Raw genomic sequence first — 23,129 nt, 5'->3', positions numbered from 1 at the left:
GCCAACGGCACTGCGTGTTTGTTCCCTCCTCAGGTGATCGGTACTGGCACTCCATCAGTCACCTGCAGCCAGAGACGTCGTATGACATCAAGATGCAATGCTTCAATGAGGGTGGCGAAAGCGAGTTCAGCAATGTGATGATCTGCGAAACCAAAGGTAATCAGCTTCACAGGGAGCCTCTGGGAGCGCAGCTTGCTGCCTTCCCTGCCTTCAGCCGGCAGAGCACAGCAAGGCAGGCACCTTCCCTGCCTAACGGTGCAGCACATGAGCTCAGGCAAGGTGACGGCAGCAGGACTGAAGAGAAGAGGCGTACGTTTGTTGATGCTGTTCATCAGTATGTGTATATACCCATACCAGTGCTCACAGATCCCTTGTGCAGAGTCCATCACTGTTTCCCTCAGAGCAGTGGTTACCTTTGTATTCCTAAGTATGGTGGCTGGAACCAAAAGGGCTAACTTTTTCTTGCTGTGCTGAACTCCTGTGTGTGGTTGTAAGCAGGTCCCATGATGTCTTCCAAGCAGCTGCACTGTCATGATAGGAACAGTATTAAGTCCAAGTGTGTGTTTTGTAGAAGTTCATAGAATCATAGAATCATTAAGTTGGAGAAGACCCTAGGGATCATTGACTCCAGCCGTACCTGTTTACTACTAAGTCATGTCCCCAAGCACCTCATCTACCCACCTTTTGAACACCTCCAGGGATCGTGACTCAACCACCTCCCTGGGCAGCCTCTGCCAGTGCTTGAGAACCCTTCCTGTGAAGGCAGTTTTCCTAATGTCCAACCTAAACTTCCCCAGTGCATTTTGAGGTCATTCCCTCCTGTCCTATTACCTGTCACTTGGGAGGAGAGACCAGCACCCACCTCTCTGCAACCTGCTTTTAGGTAGCTTTAGAGAGCAATAAAGTCTGCCCTACAGCCTCCTTTTCTCCAGGCTAAACAACCCCAGTTCCCTCAGGCGCTCCTCATAAGACTTATTCTCCAGCCCCTTCACCAGCTTCGTTCCCTTCTCTGGACATGCTCCAGCGCCTCAATGTTTTTCTTGCAGTGAGAGGCCCAAAACTGAACACAGGATTTGAGGTGCGGCCTCACCAGCGCCGAGTACAGGGGCATGATCACTTCTCCAGTCCTGCTGGACATGCCATTTCTGATACAAGCCAAGATGCCATTTGCCTTTATAGCCACCTAGGCCACTGCTGCCTCATGTTCAGCTGCTGTCAACCAACAGCAGTTTCTCTGTAGGGCAGCTTTCCAGCCACTGTTCCCCAAGCCCGTAGTGCTGCACGGGGTTGTTGTGTTCCAAGTGCAGGATTTAGCTCTTGGGCTTGTTAAATCTCATACAATTGGCCTCAGCCTGTTGATCCAGCCTGTGTTATTTTGCTTTAGCAGCCCAACAGCCTGGCAGATCTGTAAGCCAAGCACGGAGGACTCCCCTGTACTGCTGTATGCATCAGCCTAGGAAATCCTCTGTCACCCAGGAGCTCTTTGTTAAAGCCACTGTATAAGTCTGTCCACTCCACGGCAGCACAGACATCCCTGGAGAGGGCTGTTATTCCATGCGCTGTGTCTGACATGCTCTCTCTCTTCCCTTCACAGCTCGGAAATCTCTTGGTCTGCCAGGTCGTCTTCCACCCTCGACAGTGCCCCCACAGCAGCGTCCCCCACTCAGCGGTGGGCACAGTGGCCTGGGGACAGGAGCCATGGTAGCCCGTTCCAGTGACTTGCCGTACTTGATTGTAGGCGTTGTGCTGGGCTCCATCGTACTCCTCATCGTGGCTTTCATCCCCTTTTGCCTCTGGAGAGCCTGGTCGAAGCAGAGTAAGTGCTCTTTTTTTTTGAGGGCTGATTTACAAAATATGCTCTGCCCTGCGGGTTAGGTGTAGTTGGGTCAAACACCCAAAGTGTGAGGGCTACACATTCTGGTAAGCAGGGAGAGGGTGGGCAGAGGGCAAGTCCCAAATGTCCTGTGGAACCCCATAAAGACAAAGACCACCATTTGTCCCTTGACCTGCTTACCTTATTGAGAAGGAACTCTGGGATGACAGCGGGGTGAAAGGGGCACTCCCTTTGCCTTCGTGTAGGGCCTCTTTCCACCATTTGTCTCCATGGATACTTTGGGTGCTAAGATAGCTGCCTGATAGGACAGCAAGCTGCTCACTTCCAGAAGCTCCGCTCTTGGCCTCAGACTTCCTTTTTTTCTTCCATCTGCAGAGCAAACCATCGACATGGGCTTCCCAGGAGCTGGGCTGCTGGTATCATCCTGCCAGTACACCATGGTGCCTCTGAGGGGCATCTCTGCTCCACGTGCCAGTGGACATCCCTATGCCAATGGGCAGCCCTACGCCAGCGGGGCGCATCTGAATGGCATCTGCCCCTCTGCAGGAGTGGGCTACGCCAGCACCAAGCCCCGAGATTACAGGCCAGATGAAGTGGCGCAGGTACATCCACACCTGTGGTTAACAGTTGGTTTGACATGAGCTTGAGGTCATGGTCGTTGTGAGAGGTCTTCTCCAGACATGGCTGGCACCCTTTGCAGCACGCAGGAGGGGCAAGACTGGCTCCTTCTTAAAAGTGATTTCCCCTTTGCAGTGGAATCTGAGACATGGGAGGAACAGGGAGGTCTCCAAAACACTGGTGAAGGGGTAATTTCTTGGGGCAGTGACTCTAAGGAGGCAGTTAGCAAAGACTCTGGGAATGGTTCCTTTTTCTCCTGAGGAGAACTGACCTCACAGGAACTGACAATGCTGAGGACGCTGTGTGCAAATAGCGAGACAGGCCAAGGCAGTGCCAAAGCCAAGACTATAAATTGGTGATCATCAATTGGATGATGACGGATTCAGCAGTAAGCACAAAGCGAGTTTTTCAGTGCTCGGTTCTACTGTCCTCTGTAGCAACAGAAACAGTTTCAGCTTTCTCTGCTTCTGTCCTAAGAGTTTCACCAGTCTGCCTGCCAGCGCTGGCTCAGCCCCTGCCTCTTTATGCTGCTGTGTGCATTGCTCTGCTAAGAATCCTTCTCTCCTTCCAGTCACACGAGGAGACCAACGCCTTGCTGCAGACAAGAGTACTGCAAAACAGGAATGCCCAGCAAGACTACCAGCCTTCCAGGTTAGTCCTGGCTCGTGGAGGGGGACGGTGGAACAGTCCAGTGGGACCCACAACACTCCAGGCTCACAGAAACTTGCCCTCACCACACTCCCATCTGTCCCAACTCACCTGGAAAGCAAATCCATGCTCCATCATGAAGCCTTCTTGTTCTAACTTCTCTCTGTACAGCTCATTCCTGTTGTGGTTTAAAGCAGGGATAATTTAATTGCAGAAATGGCCAAGGCCTACTTCCCCTCACCCACTCCTCCTCCCCCTGTTCCAAAGAGGGAGATTGAAAAGTAGGATGAGAGAAGCTAACATCTGTGACTGGATGCTGATAAACAGCTGCCCCAGAACCTGGCCAGGGTCCAGCTGCAGGTGCTTTGTGTCTCACTGTTCAGACATCAAGTCATTAGTTCTATGCTCCCCAGGAGACATTGCTCCTCCCAGCTCCTGTGGCGCTCCCTAGATGTTGAATCATGGATGCCAGGTCCTGTCACCTCATTCCCATCACACAACTGCATCCCAGTTTCTGCTCTTCCCCTGATTTAGGAATGCTCTGTGTCATTGCATTGAAGCAGGTGGCTGGTATGTTACATAGGTCAAATCCTTGAAAGAGGAAGGATCTGTTAACAGTGCTAAACCTCTGTGTCTGCCTTCCCAGACTGCCCAATTCAAGAACAGAAGACAGCTCTTTCCTCTACAGTCTCCCGGATGACTCCACTCACCAGCTTCTTCAGCCACAAGATGACTGTCCTCACCTTCAAGAGCACTTTGTTGGCCTCCATCATCCAGTGATGGGCAGCAAAGTGGGAGGCCCTAGCCTGGATGCTCGACGGGATCCCCTCTTCCACCAAGGTCAGTGGTGTGGAAGACTGCGTTCACTTCACTTCATCGTTTTAGGCTGATTTTGAAGGGAAATTTCACTGCAGAGCCTTCCTGATGGCTCTCTTCGTACTTGCTACTGCAGTGCAAGGGCAGTTCTCACACTGGATAGAACAGCGGGATGGGAAGGCCATACTGTAAATTGCCCCTGGCAGTTTCAGAGGACACATTTCTCACCTCTCCAAAAGCTTGAGCTGTGTGCTGCTGGAAAGGCACATACCCACCTCCAGCTGCAGAGACGCTGTCCTTCAGTCCTTGTTAATTTTGCTTTTTCCAGACCACCAGTAAAACAACAAAGTCCCTGAAAAAATATGTGAATCCATCTGCCTAGGACCTGATCCACTGACCCCACCCCTGCAGTGTGGATCAAACTTGTGTGTGAGCATAGAATCAAACTCCCGCATAGCCAGGACTTGCAGAATGCAACCAGAGTACCTATCTCCACCATAAAGTGGAGTGTTGACTAGGGATCTACCGTGGCATCTCTCATTTCTGTAAGCACTGTAATAGTTTCTTGCTCCTTTCCCTTTCAGGAACCCCTTGCTGCCTAGGCCTGGTGCCAGTCGAAGAGGTAGAAAGGCTAGATTGCTGCCAGTCCAGAGGAGATCTCCATCCCCAGAATCCAGTGATCACATCTTTGGGTCAGGACCGACCAAGACATCTGAACAGCAGCCCCACACCTCTGCGGTCCTTAGAGACTCGTTCTCCCACCAGCTAGGGAACAAGTTGCCTTTTGCAAAGGACTTATTCTAAAGAGGAAAAGAGAATGGGTATTTATTTTTGTATAACACCCCTATTTATATATTTATGCACTTGTATATAGATGTATATGTGCCTTTTATAATGCTATGAAGACAGAAGGCATCCTCAGCAAGGTCACAGGAGAGCCCAAGACACAAGACCAGCAGCTACCTGTGGCACCAGGCTGTTTGTCACAGCACGGGGCTGAAACAGGAGCACGAGAGGCGTTGCAGGACATGGGTCCAAACAGAGCTGCCACCACAAAGATCGAGCACCTCTTGCGGTGAGGGCTTCACAAAAGTTAACGCTGTCAAAAAGGTCTGTTCCTTTTGCCTAGAGAAAGGCATGTCCTGTGCTCGTGTGAGTGGACTGGAGTGATGCACTCTGCCTGATCAACCCAAACAACCCTGCACATACATACACACCACCTGCAGCTGCGTATCTGTAAAGACAAACCCATGCTTTAACATCTAAAATAAAGGCTTTAGTCTTTTCTGTGGCTCTCTGTATGCTAAATCCTCCCACAGAGCAAACCTGCTCTCTTGTGTTTTCTGCCGTAAAGCCAGCAGCACACCTAGGGAAAGGTGATGTTTTCCTGCAGTTACAGTTTTCCAAATAGCCACCCATGCAAAACTTCTCAGTGCTGAGCTCAGAAGAGGGAGAGCCACTATCTGTGCCACTTAAATGACATAAAACTTCGAGTGAGGAGCACAGTCAGAGGAAATTTTCATTTATCTCCAAGGACAGCTCCATGCGTTTGGTGATGGGGGTGAACAGAGAGAAACCTACATCTTTGCAAATTTAATTTCCTTATCCCCCACACCCTGATCGTGTGACTTTCCAGCTTCAAAAAAACTTCCAGCATCCAGGCCTGTGGATAAGATTGGTTGGGTTTTTTCCCCTCAAGGAAACAGGATGCTGAGCACCTTCATAAGGACCCACTGAAAAGGCAGGCAGTGCAAGTACCACTCATTTGGTTGTGGTGGAGCTGGGATCTGTTTGGATCCTGGCTGAGCGTACACCAGACAGAAGAAGACCAGTGGCAAAAGGCAGGGAGTGAGGAGGAACAGCAAGAGCAGCTGCAAGTTGTTCAGGGTATTTAATTAAAAAGTAGCGACAAATCCCAAGCTTCCCCCTGCCCCCTCAAACCTTGCACTAGAAGCACAGTGCAATGCAACCCCTCTGCTTCGGGCATGAAGGAAGTTTAAGTGCTGTAAATGATCACATGCTGCCACCATACCGAATACCAGAGGCAAAGAAGAATAAAGCCTGAAAACACACAGAGCCTGGCTCCCTCTCTGACTCTGATGAGGCAGGTGCAAACCAGTGGAATTACAGGCTGACTTTGCTTTTGCTATCCCTCCTCCTGCCAGGTGAATACCATGTCCTGCACTGCAGTGCAGGTTTCCCTCTGCTACAGAGCAGAGGCAAGTGGGAAAGTATTTGATTGGCTCCATACCCATCTGTAGGCCCTACGAAGAAAGATCCCTTTGCTCTCTCTATGCAAACAGCACCTCCCTTGACTCAAACTAGCTCGGTTAGCAGAGAGGTGCCATTGCTGCTGGGATGTTCAGCAAGTAAGAAAACACACCCTTAAGGCAGGAAAAACACGGGTACCAAAGCTATATTCACCCACATGAAACTCACATCCAGCCTTCAAGTCACTCATTTGAAGAACAACCACATATAGATGCACACACACAGGGCACCTGCCCAGCGCAAATCTCTGCACTGGACTGATAACAGCATTTACTAGTTGTATTTGCACTTTTTGTTCAATATCTGTCACTACAATCATATTTTGAGAGGGGAAACAATTATCATCCTTCACAACTAAACCCCTGTATAGCCAAAGCAATTCATGTCACACTTTGAGGTATGGCTCCTGCTGCAGTCAACTGTGCCCGTTTTTAAGGAGAGTTGGAGTGTTAGTTACTGTTTCTGGTGTAAGAACAGGCAATGATTCAGTTGGTATCTGAGTCCTGTGGTGCTGAGGGTTGTTGAAGGAGCTGCCAATTTCTTCTGCTAAGGAGAGTGAGTTCTCTTATGCTCCCATCTTTTCTGCGTAGAAGATTGACTTCTTCTCTTAGGAAGGCTGACTCACGAGCAAGGTACTTGAGCTGAGATTCCAGCCTGGCTTTCTCCTTCATGTCAGTAGTTCTTGTGCCCTGAAATTCTACTCCCTGTAAGGAGAGGGGAAAACAATAGCTCCTATAAAACATGGGAGGATGAACGGCGGGAATGTATTTCAAGCGGGAAAGTGAAGCTTTCCTTGAGGAAGGGCAGCTTCATAACTCCTCAGTCAGAACTACTGGGAAGTCAGTGAGTGACCACTAAGTTAGACTGTGGCAGCCGGCTGCCTTATTCCCTAACGCAGAGCAAAGAAAACACTTTAATTCATTTGGCTCTTTCTGTGTAACAAAGGAATATTTGGGCTTGCTGCAGGATATTTTTAATTAGAAATAAGTAGAGTTTGTTTCAGTAAGCAGCAGTTAAGTAAGAAATCACAAAGAAGCTAAAGGATGGCCTACTTCAGGATTAGCAATCATCTCCCTTCCTACAGGACCTGGAGCAGCCACTCAGCCTATGTCACCAGGCGATGTTAGCCTGAACTGCTGACTGCAAGGACAGATGGGACACCTGATGATCTCTTACCCACTCCTGAAAAGTCCCAAACTTGCACACCAGTATAGTGGCTGAAAGGCTTACCACCAGGTCATTCTTTAGTAAAGCCAGCTTCGTTTCAAGTTGATGATTTTCCTGGCAAAAACAGTTCAGCTGCTGCAGCTTGCTGGTGTTTTCCTTTGTCAGCTTCATTAGCTGCTGCTGCAGTTCTGAGATTCTTTCCTAGAAACATATACAAGGTTAAGCTGGGATGACAGAGAATAGAAAAGAGTGATGTGGAGAACAAATGCTAGGCACAACGTAAGCGTCACAGAAGAGAGGCAAACAACAACAGACTGATTCTGCATACACCACCTGATCCCATAGTAACATTAGTGCACTCTGTATTAATCTTTTTTTTTAATACTGCAAATGCCTAAAGCAGTTGGGAAAAAGTGTGGGAATGAGAAAGCCATTAGAAACATAGAATGGTTTGGCTTGGAAGGGACCTTAAAGACCAACCCCCTGCCATTGTCAGGGACACCTCCCACCAGACCAGGCTGCCCAAGGCCCCATCCAGCCTGGCCTTGAACACCTCCAGGGATGGGGCAGCCACAGCTTCCCTGGGCAGCCTGTGCCAGTGCCTCACCACCCTCAGCGTGAAGAAATTCTTCCTGATGTCTAAACTAAATCTTCACCCTTTTAATTTAAAGCCATTCCCCCTCAACCTATCACTACATGCCCTTGTAAAAAGTCCCTCCCCAGCCAAAGAAACACAGAATGGTTTGGATTGGAAGGGACCTTAAAGATCATCCAGTTCCAACATCCCTGCCATGGGCAGGGACATGCCCACTGCCGCAGTTACCTGATTAGGTCCATAGTACTTCCGTATGTGCCCTTCTGTAACAAGAGCAGAAGAGCACAGCCTGCTTGCACCACAATGAGCTGAGCTTTAGACCCTCCCAGGTAGAGACATGAACTCATCAGACTTCACGTGCCAGGCATGAGCCAGGGCTGCCCTGTAGTAGTCCAATAGTCATCAAATGAGGTGAGAGGAGGCAGTAGGTGCCAAACACCAGCTGTAAACCAAAGGAAAGCACTCTGCAAGAGCCTCACACAGGGACTGAAGCAGAAGGATGCACTTCAGTAAAGTAAACCAAAAAGATCACTAAATACCTCCATGAGAAAATAGGATATGTCTCAGCAACTCAGGTAGGAATGGTGATGGGAAAAGGGAGTTGGACATTATGGTCTTCTAATGACTAGTGAAAAAAACCCAAACATGAACATCTTCACAAAAGATTTTAGAGTAACTATTCAGCTCTGGGAAAATGAAGCCTTAACAGATCATCATGACATATGTCTTCTCCTTTTCATGTTCCTTACCTCCCACTTTTTGAGCTCCTGGGAGTGCTCATATTCTTTCTCCATCATTTGCACTTTCAGCTTTTCCCTCTGTATGTTAACAGAGTGTCCTTGAACTGCTTCAAAATCAACCAGACGGCCAAACTTCAACATCATCAGTTGTTTGCACTTCTTTTCCAGTCCTAGCAGAAAGGGCACAGCACAAATGACAGCACTGTCTTTCATTGGTTAATTAAAGTTTTTGCTTTACCTCCAGCTTTTTGTCTGAGCTGTTTGGTATTTGCTCTGTAATAAACAATTCACAGAAACCCACAGGGGCTCACAACGGAATATTGATGGTCCTTTCCCCATGACCCTGTTTGTGCAGTCACTGAGACAGTCCCAGTAATCCACTCCCACACCAAAGGTTATGAGGGCCTCAGCAGGTTTGGTGGTGCTAGACACATCTTTGGGTTTGGTCCTTGGGAAAGTGTTTCAAACAGGGCTTTGTTTCATTCTTCTTATGTTACACAGAGCAGGAAATTGCCAAAAAAGCTTATGTAGCTTTGGGAAAAGTACTTTTTCCTAGCAGTTCTGGTTTACAGCCAGAAATAGCAATCATGTGTCCCGACTTCCAGCGTCTCATCTCAGTCAACTCTCCTTATGCTAAGTTCCCAAATTGTTTCACACAGCCTAACTCTGCAGTGCTGGAGAACTACCAGTACTTCATCAAAACAGTCCACTTGATCTGCTCTTTCTGCAGTTTTATTTTCTGCAGTAACCAGCTGTGACATCTGGGCGAGTGTAAAGACAGACATCTGGTGAGTTACTCACAACCCAGTGAGGGGGACAGAGTAAGCATTAGTACGCTGTGCTGTTCAGAGTCTCTGTTACTCACGTTGAATCTTTCTCTCCATCTCCTTTTTGTCCTGAACAAGCTGCTTATGGTGCTCCTGGGCCTTCTTATAGATCTCTCGTTGCATTACCTTTTCATTGCGTAGATCCACCACTCTCTTCTGCAGATACTCTAAGGACTGTTTGGTAAACACCAAAGCCTGCGAGAAGTCACTGGGCACCTCCCCATTAACCAAGTTCTCCACCTGTGGGAAACAGCCATAAGCAAGGCTGACTTTACTTACTCAGGGTGCTGGTGATCTCTCCAGATAACAAATGTGGGAGCATTAGAGAACTAATGAGTGAGGTAATAGCACACAGGGGCTCAACTCTCACGATAGGGAATCACTACCATTCAGCAGAGCTCGAAGACTACTTAGAGCTGCGCTGGCTGCCTACATACAAAGCTATCAACCTTCCTATGGCACCTGGAGCAAAGAGGGGGTAAAGGACTCCCGGTTAACTGTACTTTTGAATTACCTGGGAGCTGCCAGATTGCATAGTCAGGTCTTAGATTCTTCTGTCTTTATTACCAATGTTTTAATGAAGAGAGCTGGGCTTGCCCCAGAGGTGTATAAGCCAGAACAGGAGAGGCCTATCTTCTCTCTCTGAGGACAAGATTAAGTTTAGAGGAAATAACAGTATTGTCTTGACTTTTCCTCTTCATTTTCTACTTATTACCCTTGTGGCTAAAACAGCTGTGTAGATGAACGCATTGCATCCGATCCAGCATTATTGAATCAGGCAAAATTCCCATTAGTTTCAATAGTATGAGGGCTTTTTTGGTTTGCTTTATTTTTCAGGAGACTGGTATGAACCTGAAGGAAAATCCCATGCCAAACCTATAGAACACTTGAAGACTGTGCACATTTCAGCAGTGGGCCAACCTGCTGTCCTTACCCCTTTTCTGCCAAGATAGAAGAAGGAAAAAATAATCTAAAGGAAATAGCAGCATGAAGTTGAATTAATCGCATTTCACTCTCAGGAGCCTATGGTGAATCAGGAAACAAGAGCCCCAAAGAACAGTAACACCATTGTTTATATGTACATAGGCCATTCTGCACCTGCAGATGCACAATATCTTGAATTACCTGATGGAGTTTCAATGGCACAGCTACATACAGCTCGTTCAGTCTCTGCTGCTTTTCCCACTGAAAGGTCTCCAGTTCCCTGTCTGTGGTGTTCAGACTAGTTTCCAATTCTTTTGCCTGCAGAAAGACAGATTGTGGACAAATATCCTGTACTACTCAAATAAATGAGGCAGCAAGGTTCTGTGTTAGAGTTGCTGATCCGAAGGGAAAGAAGTATAGAAAAAAAATGCTCTTTTTTCTTTTACGTACTATGGCAGGCAAATTTCACAGGCAAACACAAGGCTCATCTACATATTCAAGCAAGGTTCTACCCTGAATACCTCTGTACATGTGTACACTCACAAATGTCTCCTTAGTAGAGAAGCCTTGTATGTATCAAGAGACAGCTGCTTTGTTTAATGACTAAAACACTTCTAGATTTACAGAGCCTGCAAGATATTTTTTATTGTGTTATGCCTGGAAATGCTTATTGATTCTGCATGAGAAAGAAACAATTCAGCCTCAAATGTCAGACCCCAGGGTGAATATGTGGCAGCTGGCACTTACGAAAGCCTTTAAAAACTGAACAGAAAATGTTGTGAGTTAAGCATATTTGATGGAATATTTTTGAGACACAATAAAAGCAATACTTGCCTAATGCTATTTTGGCAAAACTCTCGCTCTATCCCGGATAACCCTTCAAATTAAGTTATTTTTTGAATTAATATAAATCAAATGTCTTGATGAATGCAGGAGCTCAAAAAAGCTAAAAGGAAAACTTGTACCAAGAGAGTTTATTCAGCGATTACTATGACAAAGAGCAAAATAAAAAAAAAAAAACCAAAAAAAAAAAAGAAAGAATAGCATTTTTTATGCATTTACTTTAACCTCCGTGTTAGGATAAGTATTCTTTAACCTCTACATCCCCGTACACAGGCACAGAGGATAGGTCAGCCTACACTGCTTCATCTGAACCAGAGAAACCAGTTTCTGCTGGATAATGGTCAGATAGCTGGGAAAGAAATGGCCCTAAAATCTGTGTCTAGCCTTTTAGCAGCTAAGGTCAGACCACCTTGATTTACCCTTTTCAGGAGGACAATTGACATGTTGAGCTGCCTCCGTGCTACTGCAGATATCTCAACCCAAACTGAGGCCTCTCAAAGGGTTAGGATTTTATTTTAAAATGTGAGCCAAAATTACTAGCACAACATTTTCACTGTAATGGAGCCAGCTGATGCTTGGTGAGAAGTAAACACTATAATACCTCTTTGGCCAAGGCTTTATATTGCTTTCTGAGGTTAGCGGCAACTTTTTTCTCCTCTGTTAAGGATTTCTCAATGTCCAACCGCTTCTGCCGGAGCTGGATGGTGTTGTGGAAGAGTGCCTCATTGCAGTCTGAGAAGGAAGGAGTCAAAGATCAGCTTAGTTACATTAGGACTGTACTATAGTTACAGGCTTGAGCTAGTAGATTCTCCTATTGTGCCCACTGGCTCAGCGGTCCCCATAAGACGACCATGTTCCCTAGAGGTTTCTCAAACATAAACCACATGGGCCACATTCCTCCATGAGGGGCTGAATGTCTTGGATGGATCTTTTTTTCTTTATATTCAGTCAAGACAGTTTGTTTCCAGAAGTAAGACTAAATGCATTAAAGCCAATACTAAAGCCAAGTGCTCAAAAGTCAGCTTTTGTAAGTACAGAACCATAGAATGGGTTTGGGTTGGTAGGGACCTCAAAGATCATCCAGTTCCAGCCCCCCTGCCATGGGCAGGGACACCTCCCACTGGATCAGGCTGCTCAAAGCCCCATCCAGCCTGGCCTGGAACACTCCCAGGGATGGGGCAGCCACGACTTCTCTGGGCAACCTGTGCCAGGGCCTCACCACCCTCAGCGTGAAGAATTCCTTCTTAATGTCTAATCTAAATCTTCCCTTTTCCATTTTAAAGCCATTAAGTAATGTAGGCCCAGTAATTAAAACACATTACTGTATAATCTTCAATTATGCAAACACATAATTGTTTATCCATAACAACCTTCACTACAAACGATGAACTCGCTGTAGGGATCATTTATAGCTCTAGTTGTAAAAAATGCTGTGGTTCATAGGACCTGTTCCATTTGTTTCTTGGTAAGGGAGATCTGTCAGTTTCTATCTAACACAGTGAATTCAGTCATAATAATAAAGGGCATAACTACGCCCAAATCAGCGGGCTTAATAGAAAAAAAAGATTCCAATAAAGGCAAACTAGATGATACACAAAGAGACAAATATGAAGATGCTAAACCAACATGTAATTTCCTTATTAAATTAGTAATTTGGAATTTTTAACTAAAAAGTAAAAACCTTAATTTCTTCCCAACATTTCATTAAAAAAAAAAAAAAGAAAAAGACAAAAAGGAGATGAATGAGGAGTTAAAAAAAATCAATTTCTGGAAATGATGTTAAAAACCAATTTTAAAAAATATGATACAGTAATTTGTTGGTAATTTCTAAGTGAAAATAAAGCAATGTTTTTACCTGGTCATTGACATATAACTGTAAGATTCTTTTAAAAATGAACACCCTAAAGGAGATAAACTTGCACAAAACAGAAGGCGGGAGAAGTTGCTTGCTTTTGTTGAATTAATGAGTGAAGAGGATTTTGTTATCTGTTCGGATAACCCTTAAGAGAATAGCCCAGCAACAGGCAATTGCTGCAGAAATCCACGAGATGGCAACAAAGAGCCTAATTTAACACCACGGTTGGGTTCCCTCAGAACTTCCCTGAACAGGGATTCCACCAGACCAGGCAGCAGGTTAACAGAGGAACTACAGCCTCGCTCCAGCACCGATCCTGAAAGGAGGCCTTTTCTCCCCAGAAAACAGCTGTGAGATGGTGAATGGTTCTTTACCAAACTAATTAAGTCTTAGTGCTTAGCTAAAAGTCTGATTTTTCCAAATGTTTAATTAGGGTACTGTATACCACCAGCAGTTTCATTGTCTTCACTGAGATTTCCTGGGGAGAAATGCTGCGCTCAGGAGGTGTACACACATTCTAGCCCTTATAGCATTAATATGCAGTGAATAATGAAAAATTCTGTGTATTCTTTCCAAATACACAATAATGCCCCTAAAGCTGAACAAGTAGTCAACTCAAGGAATGAAGGCTTAGGTACTGTTTGGGCAAATAGAGTCATCAAAGTCTTCATCTTCAGATTCCATATTTTCTTCATTAGTCCCCAGGCTGGACTCTTCATCATCTTCCTCTTCATTCTCATCTTCTTCATCTGGAAGAAAAGGAGAGCACAGCTGGCTTGCAGAACACCCTCAGACCCACTAGTTGTGCATTACTGCGAAGTACAGGTGAACACAACCCCAAAAATCCACAAAGGATCACCCTGGTAACATATGGATCCAGGTACTTTGTGCCTATTGCATTGATTTCATAAATTGACAGGAAAAAAAGGGGAAAAAAATACCTAAAATAATGAACTCGGGGAAAGAGACCACCTAGTAGTGCCAAATACAGACACAGGTGTATTTTGAGAACTTCCTTCAGCAATGTTTCCTCTCTGGTATATATGCTAGGAATTTAAATCTTGCACATTTACTACGCTAAACAGAGATTAATTAACCAAGCAATACACACAGAGGCACAAAACTGTCACAAAAGCATCAGTGTTGTCTGCACTTTTTGCTAATCATGCCCCATTTGAAATCAAAATCAGGTCAGAGAGCACAAGTATTTTAGGTTGGTAAGACTTTCCGGCCTTACCAGTTTAAAACCAAGTTGTTAAGATAAATGAAATTCTTTCATAATATGTTTAGTCCTGTGATTAATAGGCGATCGCAGATTAGGTCTATGATCTCTCATTAATCAATGGACAGATTAAAGGAGAATGTCATGAATGTGGCAGACTAATCACTTATCCGTAGCTCCCATTGGTACAGCAGAGGAAGCAGCTATTTAAAGCTTTGTGCCTTCTTCATTACAATTATCAGTCCTCTATATTGACTTACAGGAAGTAAATTGCAGGAGCTGTCATCAGACCTAATGTAGCTAGGTTGGAAACCAAATTACACACTTGCTATAATGCAAAATGGCTGCTGCAGAACATGGGTTGGCACAGAAACAAATCTGGGTAAGGCTGATCTATGGTTTTTTGTACTGAGTTCAGTGCTGCACGTACCCAGGGCTCCAGCTAGACTGAGAGGCATTTCATAGAATCATAGAACAGTTTGGGTGGGAAGTGATCGTAAAAATGATCCAGTTCCAGCTCCTGTGCCATGGGCAGGGACATCTCCCGCTAAGTCAGGTTGCATTTACTTGTCCACACGGATGTACGCATAACAATTCCAGGCAAAAAGAACCACATCTCCTACCTTCTTGTATTTCAACTTTTTTTTTCCCCATGCAGTTGATTTTCTTCTTAAGAACCTTGGTCAGAAAATCAGCAAACTCATTGTTTTCTCCAAGGGATGCTTGGAAGTTGGCATAAAGAGCTTTCTTGCATTCCTGGAGCTTTACAATCTCACACTTTCTGTCCTCTATCTGTGCAAGGTAGCTGTTCAATTTTGACTAAACAAACAGAAAACCTACTTCAGTTAAAAAGTAATACCTGCTTATGTGTATATATAGGATATACCTGTGAAGATATGCAAATGTAAAACTTGACTTTCTCTGTACAAAATCTGTGCTTCAATCAAGTAAAACCTAGAAGTATGTTCTTAAATTTAGGTATATGATTTGTCACCAATTCCACATCATTAAGTATCTATGAAAATACAGCTGCTAAGACTATGAGAATAAGAACTATTGGAAATTATAAACAACCATTCTAGGTTGATCACCAAGAGTTTGTTTTCCAAAATTTAGCACTAGACGCTGGATCAGTGCTAGAACAAAGCAAAGAGATGCCACCATTTACTTTACAGCTTGCTTTTGTTTCAAGCCATGCATTAGTGGTACTGTTAAATCCAGAGGCACATGGCCTGCTTACTTGCACAGCCTCCTGCTCACTGATGAGGGTGTTAACACGCTCGTGGAGAAGGTTCTCACGTGTCTCAAGTTTCTTCAGGATAAGCAGCTCTTCATACCACGTGATGTAGCGCAGGTCAGCAATTTTCATCTCCACATCCAGCTTCAGTTTCTTGTGCCGGAGAAAGCGAAGTTCAGCATCAAAGTTGATCACCAGTGAGTTGATCTGGAGCATACGAGAGGCAAACAAGTAACAGGGAAAGTAGTAGGAGTGGAGCTAAACATGTAAAGCTAGAGATAAGAGCAGAAGCGAAGAAGTGTCTCAGGTGAATCAACAATTTGCCCATGCTATTTACTACAGATTACTGAAGCGCTTAGAAAGACAAAGTTAACCCCAAATGTGTCTTCCTTCTCAGCACAAATAGTAAAAGAATCCCCATGGCTTCACAGGAATGTTTCACTGCATCCCATTCCACCCCACAAGTATTTTCCTCTTCAGAGAACATTTTACAGTAGCCTGAAGTAGTTTATGTAACCATCTCAGATGTAGCAATAAATACACCTTCTGCCTTGACAGACTTCTTTTGGGATACCTGCCAGCTCTTCCCTTAGACATTTAGAGTTAAATCAGTACTAGCAGCTGCCAACCTTAATTTATACATATGTGATGATCACAGCAGCATTTGATGATTCTCTCAAAACCTTCACACACACAAACACAAAGGTGTCTGTAATGGGGTAGGCCAAAGAGTCAATGGCCAATAGCAGAAGTTAGAGAAAAAAAATATAAGAAATGGAGCAAAGAAGTGAACACGTGGCACACCTCTGGTATGCTCCTCTCTGCACCCTCCTAAGCTCTGGCTTAGGGACATCCTGAGCTTGAAGTCATATGTTTGAATGGATTTTTCTTCCAGGCCTTTTCAAAGTGCAGCTTCAGCCACATCCTAACATGGAGTTCCAAAGCCCAGTTACTGTGGGGTGGGAAAACCATTTCCATTTGCATGTTTCAAGCTTTCTACATGACTATTTCATTTGACATCTCTCCTTCTTTTAAGAGATGATTCCCACTCTCATTTTCCATGCTATTCTTAATTTTATCACCTCTGCTACAACTCCTTCAGCTGCTCCTTTTCCAAGCCAAAGATGCTTTATCCATTTATACGTGCATTTTAAAGAAGGTTTTCCATGATTAAGCATTTTGGTTACTCTCTTTTCTATCTTTTCTAATTTTACAAAACCATTTTTTAAGATCAAAATGTCAGGGCTACATTATTAAAAGAGCTGAGAATATCATGAAACTACTAAGTTGTAGTAATTCTACTATTTTTCCCCTTTGTTTTTCAAGTAATTTCTAAAATTTTCTTGTCTTTTTTTGACAACTAAGCTCAGGGTTCTATAGAACAATCAGTAAGAAATTTAAGATCTGTTTTTCAAGTGATAGTCAGCACACAGGTAACAGTTAGAGATTTATAATGATTTACAGTGTAAGTTTGTATCTGATAGCATCTTCCAGAACTTTGGAAAGGCAAGAGTGGCTGTAACCCTGAGACAAAAGGCAGGGATTTCGGTTTTATTTCTGAGGCAGTGGGATTGTTCAATCTGAAAATAATAATTTTTGGTTTCCTACCTTTTTAATCAAGGTCTCCTGCAAGTATAGGTTTTTAATCTTCTCCTTCTGTAAAATTTCCAGTTCCATTTCTGTTGGTTCTGCCTTCTCTATCTCAAAAACCTTTTGTTGCTCTGTGACCATAGATGATGCTGTTTTCATCAGGCATACACCTGTAGCCGATTCCCTGGATTCCATCTGTTTAATGGAAGGAGCGTGAAGAAACCCATGCCTAAATGCAGAAGATGAGGGAGACCCTTCCAATTGTTCCTGGAGCTTTGCCTTGGCCTCCTGCTCCTCTTTGAACTTCAGGAGGACACCACTATCACATTCAAATTTTTTTTCTGGAACTTCATCTGGGTGTAACTGAGGGATCAGGGGAAGGGGAAGACGTTCTGATAAATCCAAGGTTGCCTGTATAGATTTCAATTCTTGCGCTAAACTTTTGATTTCATCAATAATAGAAACCTTCAGATCCCGCAAAGACAAGATTTCTTTGTTCATATCCACTTTCTTCTTATGGATCTGCAAAGGAAAATATTTTAGTAGGATTACCTAGGAATACTTACACAGTATGTAGTCTTCCCCAACACAAATAACGGTTAAGAAGCTTGTCATATTGCCTTTCCTTCTTCCCCTACTAGCTTTCTTTTCTGTACCATCTCCACACATTAGCATTTTTAAATAGCTGACTTCCAGTCTGTGGTTTTAAAATCTTTGGAGCTACCTTTTCTCCTCTCCTTCAAAGGAAGTAGCAAAAGTGTAAGAAGGGAAACAAGGTTGCCCCATTCTCTCAGTTCCTGACTTGGTTGTGAGTTTCTTGATATGAGATGCTGACAAAATGCAGAAAGGAGGGCAGGAAAATAAGCTGTGGAGTTTAAAGCACTAGATCTTTGGGCCATGTCTCATTAAAAAGAGAGAGTATCTCAGCTTTGGTATATGGCCCTACTTTGAGGCATATAGAAAAAAACTCTTTACACCAACCACCTAAAGTAAGTGGAATTCTTCATCTGCATAAACCTGAAATTTGCAACAAGAACTATTCCCTTTCTCTTGTCTTATCCTGAGTTAGGTTAATCACTGGCATTCTGGTAACACCAGCACCACAATGAAGTACTGGATCCCAAGCACGAGATTAAATTATCCAACAAATCTCCTGAGACTGCAGCATTGCTTCTGTAATGCTTACAGCCTGCTCTCAAAACGACCCAGCCTAGAGGGTGCCTGAGATTAGGAAACTGGTTCATAAGGAGAAGACTGAGTCACTGGGAGTATAACTTACACTTCATCAAACAAAGATAAACCATACAGAGGCTCTTCTGTCAGTATGCAGGGCAAGAAATAAGTCTTCCTAACAAAAAGCAACTGGGCAGTTCCTAGTTTAATCGATATATTTCTTCATTGTTCTTTTAGCTAAAGAAATGTGTCGCTGTTTTGCATTCCTGCCCAATAAAATGAAAAACAGCTCCCATGAGAAGAAGGATGGGAAAGAAGTCACAAAGAAAGCAACAAAGATAAATACACAACATTGCAGCTTCTCATGTCTTTGTGGTTAAAAGACACGTGGTAACTGTACAATGGAGAGAAATAACTCCCTGAGCCCAACTCTCCATCGTGGCCAACTCTCTGTAGGACAACTCTCCATAGGGAGCCCTGAGCACCTAGTAAGAGCCCCTACCAAAGTTCAAGGGCTTTGCAGAGCTTGGCATGCACTGGGGAGGGGAGGACTGGTGGCATCTGTTGGACCTCTTGCTGCCAGACGCTTGGAGCTCCCCACAGAGACTTATCCTCGCAGAGAGCTGGCAAGTAGAGGTGTCCCACACAGAGTTGGCCACAGAGAGCTGTGAAGATTTGTCATAGACCTGCTGTAGGAGCCCTAGCACAGAAAGGTGGCTCCAAAAGACGTGGTTGCTCAGGAAGATCCCAGTGTTTTGTACCCAGAAGCGGTGATTGCCAAAATGCAGATATGGAGAGGCCACCCTGGAAACACTTGCCCTTGCTCACATCCCTGTTTTTGTAAAGGTATTTCATGGCAGGGATTGTTTAGCTTAGTGTTAAAAGGAAAGCACGCCAGTCACTAGATGATAAAATTTTTGTAAGAATTAAAAGACAGATGTTCCTGCTGACGTACTAGGAAAGGTAAATTCTTTCTTGTTTAAAAAGAGCCAGCTTAGAGTTATCCTGGATTCATCCAGGTTTGAGTTTGGTAAAGCACTAACGGTTCACAAGAGAAAGGTTGATTTGTATCTAAAGCTGACTCAACACAGTCTATCCTTCAAGGCCTTTTCCCACATCCACTTTGGTTTCCTTTAAAAAAAATGTATTTAGTGACTAATACACTATCCTTCCTCCCCCTAAAAGGGGGAAATAGACATATAAATGAATCTATTTACATACCAGCACTTCCAGGGATGAAAGCTGCATCATCATTTTTGCAGTGTCCATCTGTTTGTGTTCAGGGACTCTGTAGTTAGTGGCAGCCTTCAGCTCATAACATCCCATATTTTCCTGTGCTTCTCTGATGTCCTCAGCATCCTTGGGATTCTCATAGTCGTCAGTAGGTTTGCTCTGGTATCTGGTAGGTACAAAGCAAAGCTGAACTTTAAGACAGAAAGTACACAGATGAACAAACACAGTCATTTCATACCTTCTGATTTCTGCAGCAAGGCTGGGGAGGTGAGCTAGGGATCAAGAATCACACTCCTCTTTCCAAAACTAATGGCTGCTTTGAATAGAATATCCTTGCACATTTGAACAAAAAACACTGATTACCCACCCCCAGCCAAGAAACTCTTAAAACAGGTCTGCCCCAGGACAGGTTAAGCCTCTGCACTTGCGCTGAGTTCTGGGTTATTCGAATACATGCTCTTCTCAGCCTCAGGGAGCTGTGTGTCAACACTCCACCAGCCTGCAGCACAGAATACCTGATCCTACTCCATAGTATTAAACACTTAATCACCTCCAAAAGCCTTGTACTCTAACTCTACATTGGTCCCATTCCCTGTCATTCATCTCCTACCGAAGAACTCTTGTAGTTCAATAAGCTTTCAAAGATGTCTTGTCCCCCTTCCTTGACTCTCAGGATAAACATGGATCATGAAGGCATATCACCAACACTAACATAATGGCCATGATGCTAGCAAAACCAACCTAACCCAGCTGTTCCAGCATCTGCTCTATGTAGTGCTGGTAGGCTTAACTGAGAGTTGACTGTAATTGTCTATCATTCGGCATCCTTCGGCCATGATCAATTCAGATGCCTTTTCACTCCTTAGCTGAAGATGCAGTGACCTAGCTGAATTCAAGTTTTCTAATCTTTTAGAAGAACCACAGATACTAACTGAAAGATTTTAATGCTCTCTTGGGACTCAGAGATACGCGAAAGTTCATCTGTTTTAACTACAAGCATTAGGAATTGTTGTGGTTTGAGTTAAAGTAGGATCAGCTTCTGACTCTAATTCAGTCACTTCATGTAACTTCATTTTCTGAAAGCAAACTGCATGATTTTCATTATTCTCCCTGGAAGTGATAGCACAGGGCACTGGTATGCAAAAGGACCAATGTTTGTACTTATTCCTCCAGTAACCAAGGCCACCCTTGAGCTGGCAAAAAAGAGCCGCACCTGCAAGGAGGGGCAGACAGGACAGGTGACCTTAAACTGACCAACGGAGTATTCCATCTCATATATGTCATACTTGGTATAAAACTGAGAGATCACATGTGTCTAGCCCCTCTTCTGTGACGGGTGAAATCCAGTGATGACCTCATCTGTCTGGTTGCTCCTGATCCATGCTTTTCTGAACCCAGTTCCTGAGCTCAGCTCCCTCCTAACTGGGAATCCATTCCCTCATGTCTGCTCTGTGGTATTTTTGGTGATGTATAGTCATTGAGGGGTGGGGGCATTATGTCATTTGTATGTATTTTATTGCTTTCTAATTCTTTTCATCATCACTATTATTATTATAATTTCATTAAAGCTGTAGTTCTAGTTTCCAAACTGCAAGTCTTTTTCCTCTTCTTTTCCTTTCCCCTATCTCTGGCAGTGAGGGGGCAGGGATTTGGTAGTCCAACTGCACAATTTTAGATGCTGAAATTAGCTGTGTTGGGGCTAAACTGTGATAGGACTATAAAAAACTAGGCAGAGAGATTATAGAGCCATACAACAGCTTAATAACATTACTTGACTTCAGACAAGAAGCAGAACTAAAGGGGCAAAGATTTCAATTCAAGACTCACAATTCATCCCACTCTGCCTTCCTCTTCATGATCTTAGCTTTTTCTTCGTCAAATTTCTCAACAATTCTTCTGATTTTCTCATGTTTTCTTTCTATATAATGTATAGTCTGCTTATGGACCTCTGATGTCTTCAGCTTTTCATCCTCACCATCAAAAATTTTAGCATCTGGATGTAAAAATAACGAGGTGAAGACGTAAATCCCATGCAGCACAAGAGCAGGCACAACTAGTAGAAATCCCCTGGGACGGCTCCTGTAGAGCTGATGTGGACGAATATAGTTCCACTGCAGTGGATGTTTTGAACATATTTGGATTCTTCAACTTGACTCTTAGTCGCATTCTATCCACAGGGTTGACAGACAATTGCTAACATTGACCAAAACATAAAAACTATATGTATGTGTTACTGTGTACGTAGGTACTACTAAAAAAAAGATATATCCCAGTTATATTTCTTTACCTATACCTATAACTTTATAATTTCTTCATCTTATAATTTCTTTAGCTTGGACTCAGGGAAGCAATCTGAGAAGAAAGACAGAAACCATATTATGGATAAGATTTAAATGGTCATTATAGGTTGTATACATACAGCTTGTCCCTCTGACGATCTTTTTTTCTGCTTGTTTCCATGACTGTTTAAGTACTGCCCTTTTCCATGATGGAAGTTCCTTATCTTGATAGCATTTCTCAGATATTGCTAGAAGTCTGTAGGTAGAAATCTGATGATTGCTTTGAATAGCACGAACAACAACAGTGTCAAATTCCAGCGAATCCCGAAATCTGAAAAGCCAAATTTGACAAAATTGTCTGATGTCAGCAGGCGCAACTTAACATTTTTCTTTGACTAAAATAGGACATGGATAAAGTAGTTTAGTTACTGCACATACAATAGTTATGTGTAAATTCAGAAGTCAGCAAGCAATAGTGTGAGTACATCTGACACTGCCTATTGACTTTTATTGAATCTAGGAATGGAGATGCTCCAATCTAGGAATGGAGATACTAACACCTCTCCCAAAATTGAAACATACACCAAATTCTTCATAAGAACATCCTTCATCTTCTATTAAGGACTCATAAAAACCATATTAATTCAAGACCTTTTCCCAGTCACACTCTGTGTGCCTACAATGTTTTTGCTATTGTGTTTTGTTTTATTATGTCTTTTTTTTTAGGAATTCACCTTTTGCTTTATACTTAGATTTACAAAAAAAATATCCCAAAATACGCCTTGCACTTAAACTTGTGTTCTTCAGAAAGTTAATTTCATAACTTTAAATTATATAAGGGAACATTGTGTTAACAATGACACTAAAATATCTGAAAGACATGCAACATGCTCAAAAACAGGGACTAATTTCATAAATTGTTCTTCAAAGTTCCAGTAAGAGCTCTTAGTTCTTACTGAACTGGGCAAAAGCCCAGACAAATTTAGTCTTTGCCTCCTGATTTCTTCATACAGAAGTGAATCAGAATGACGCTTCTTCATTGATTTGCATATCTGAACTTTTACCAAAGATTCAAAAGTAGTATGCCTAAATATCAGTGTATATACTCTTGTGTATGTTCCAAGTAAAATAGAAGAAAGAATCATAACAGAACAAAAGAGATATTGATTATATGAGGGAAAAAATCATATTCTTTTTCCTTGTCGCAGGTACTGCTTTATGTATTATAACCTCCAATGCAAAGTCAGAGGGAGAAGT

General features: G+C 43.6%; 3 protein-coding genes across 9 annotated transcripts in view; 2 read left to right on the top strand and 1 right to left on the bottom strand.

The window, feature by feature from the left end:
- BOC (BOC cell adhesion associated, oncogene regulated) overlaps positions 1–5,211 on the top strand; it is a 59,693-nt gene extending 54,482 nt beyond the window's left edge. For 5 of the 7 annotated variants that reach the window (XM_069867785.1, XM_069867765.1, XM_069867755.1 and 2 more), the window contains exons 14-19: positions 34–156; positions 1,595–1,816; positions 2,210–2,436; positions 3,024–3,103; positions 3,747–3,940; positions 4,501–5,210. In XM_069867785.1, coding sequence (XP_069723886.1) covers positions 34–156; positions 1,595–1,816; positions 2,210–2,436; positions 3,024–3,103; positions 3,747–3,940; positions 4,501–4,685 — 1,031 coding nt within the window. In that variant the 3' untranslated portion in view covers positions 4,686–5,210. Of the gene's footprint in view, positions 1–33; positions 157–1,594; positions 1,817–2,209; positions 2,437–3,023; positions 3,104–3,746; positions 3,941–4,500 lie in introns of all 7 variants that reach the window. The other 2 variants (XM_069867731.1, XM_069867774.1) reach the window with 2 other exon arrangements.
- Positions 1–23,129, top strand: part of LOC138726254 (apovitellenin-1) — a 187,945-nt gene that overhangs the window by 106,654 nt on the left and 58,162 nt on the right. The gene's annotated exons all lie outside the window — the stretch shown is intronic.
- Positions 6,603–23,129, bottom strand: part of CFAP44 (cilia and flagella associated protein 44) — a 48,409-nt gene continuing 31,882 nt past the window's right edge. The window contains 14 exon segments of the mRNA XM_069851951.1: positions 6,603–6,675; positions 6,677–6,891; positions 7,418–7,555; positions 8,699–8,859; positions 9,555–9,756; positions 10,642–10,758; positions 11,885–12,015; positions 13,777–13,887; positions 14,984–15,179; positions 15,601–15,804; positions 17,206–17,709; positions 19,582–19,759; positions 21,421–21,586; positions 22,013–22,203. Of these exon segments, the coding sequence (XP_069708052.1) occupies positions 6,603–6,675; positions 6,677–6,891; positions 7,418–7,555; positions 8,699–8,859; positions 9,555–9,756; positions 10,642–10,758; positions 11,885–12,015; positions 13,777–13,887; positions 14,984–15,179; positions 15,601–15,804; positions 17,206–17,709; positions 19,582–19,759; positions 21,421–21,586; positions 22,013–22,203 (2,587 nt within the window).

Source organism: Phaenicophaeus curvirostris, chromosome 1 (assembly GCF_032191515.1).
Source record: "Phaenicophaeus curvirostris isolate KB17595 chromosome 1, BPBGC_Pcur_1.0, whole genome shotgun sequence".
In the NCBI taxonomy this organism is placed as follows: Eukaryota; Metazoa; Chordata; class Aves; order Cuculiformes; family Cuculidae; genus Phaenicophaeus; species Phaenicophaeus curvirostris.
This window is presented reverse-complemented; position numbering and strand designations above follow the sequence as displayed.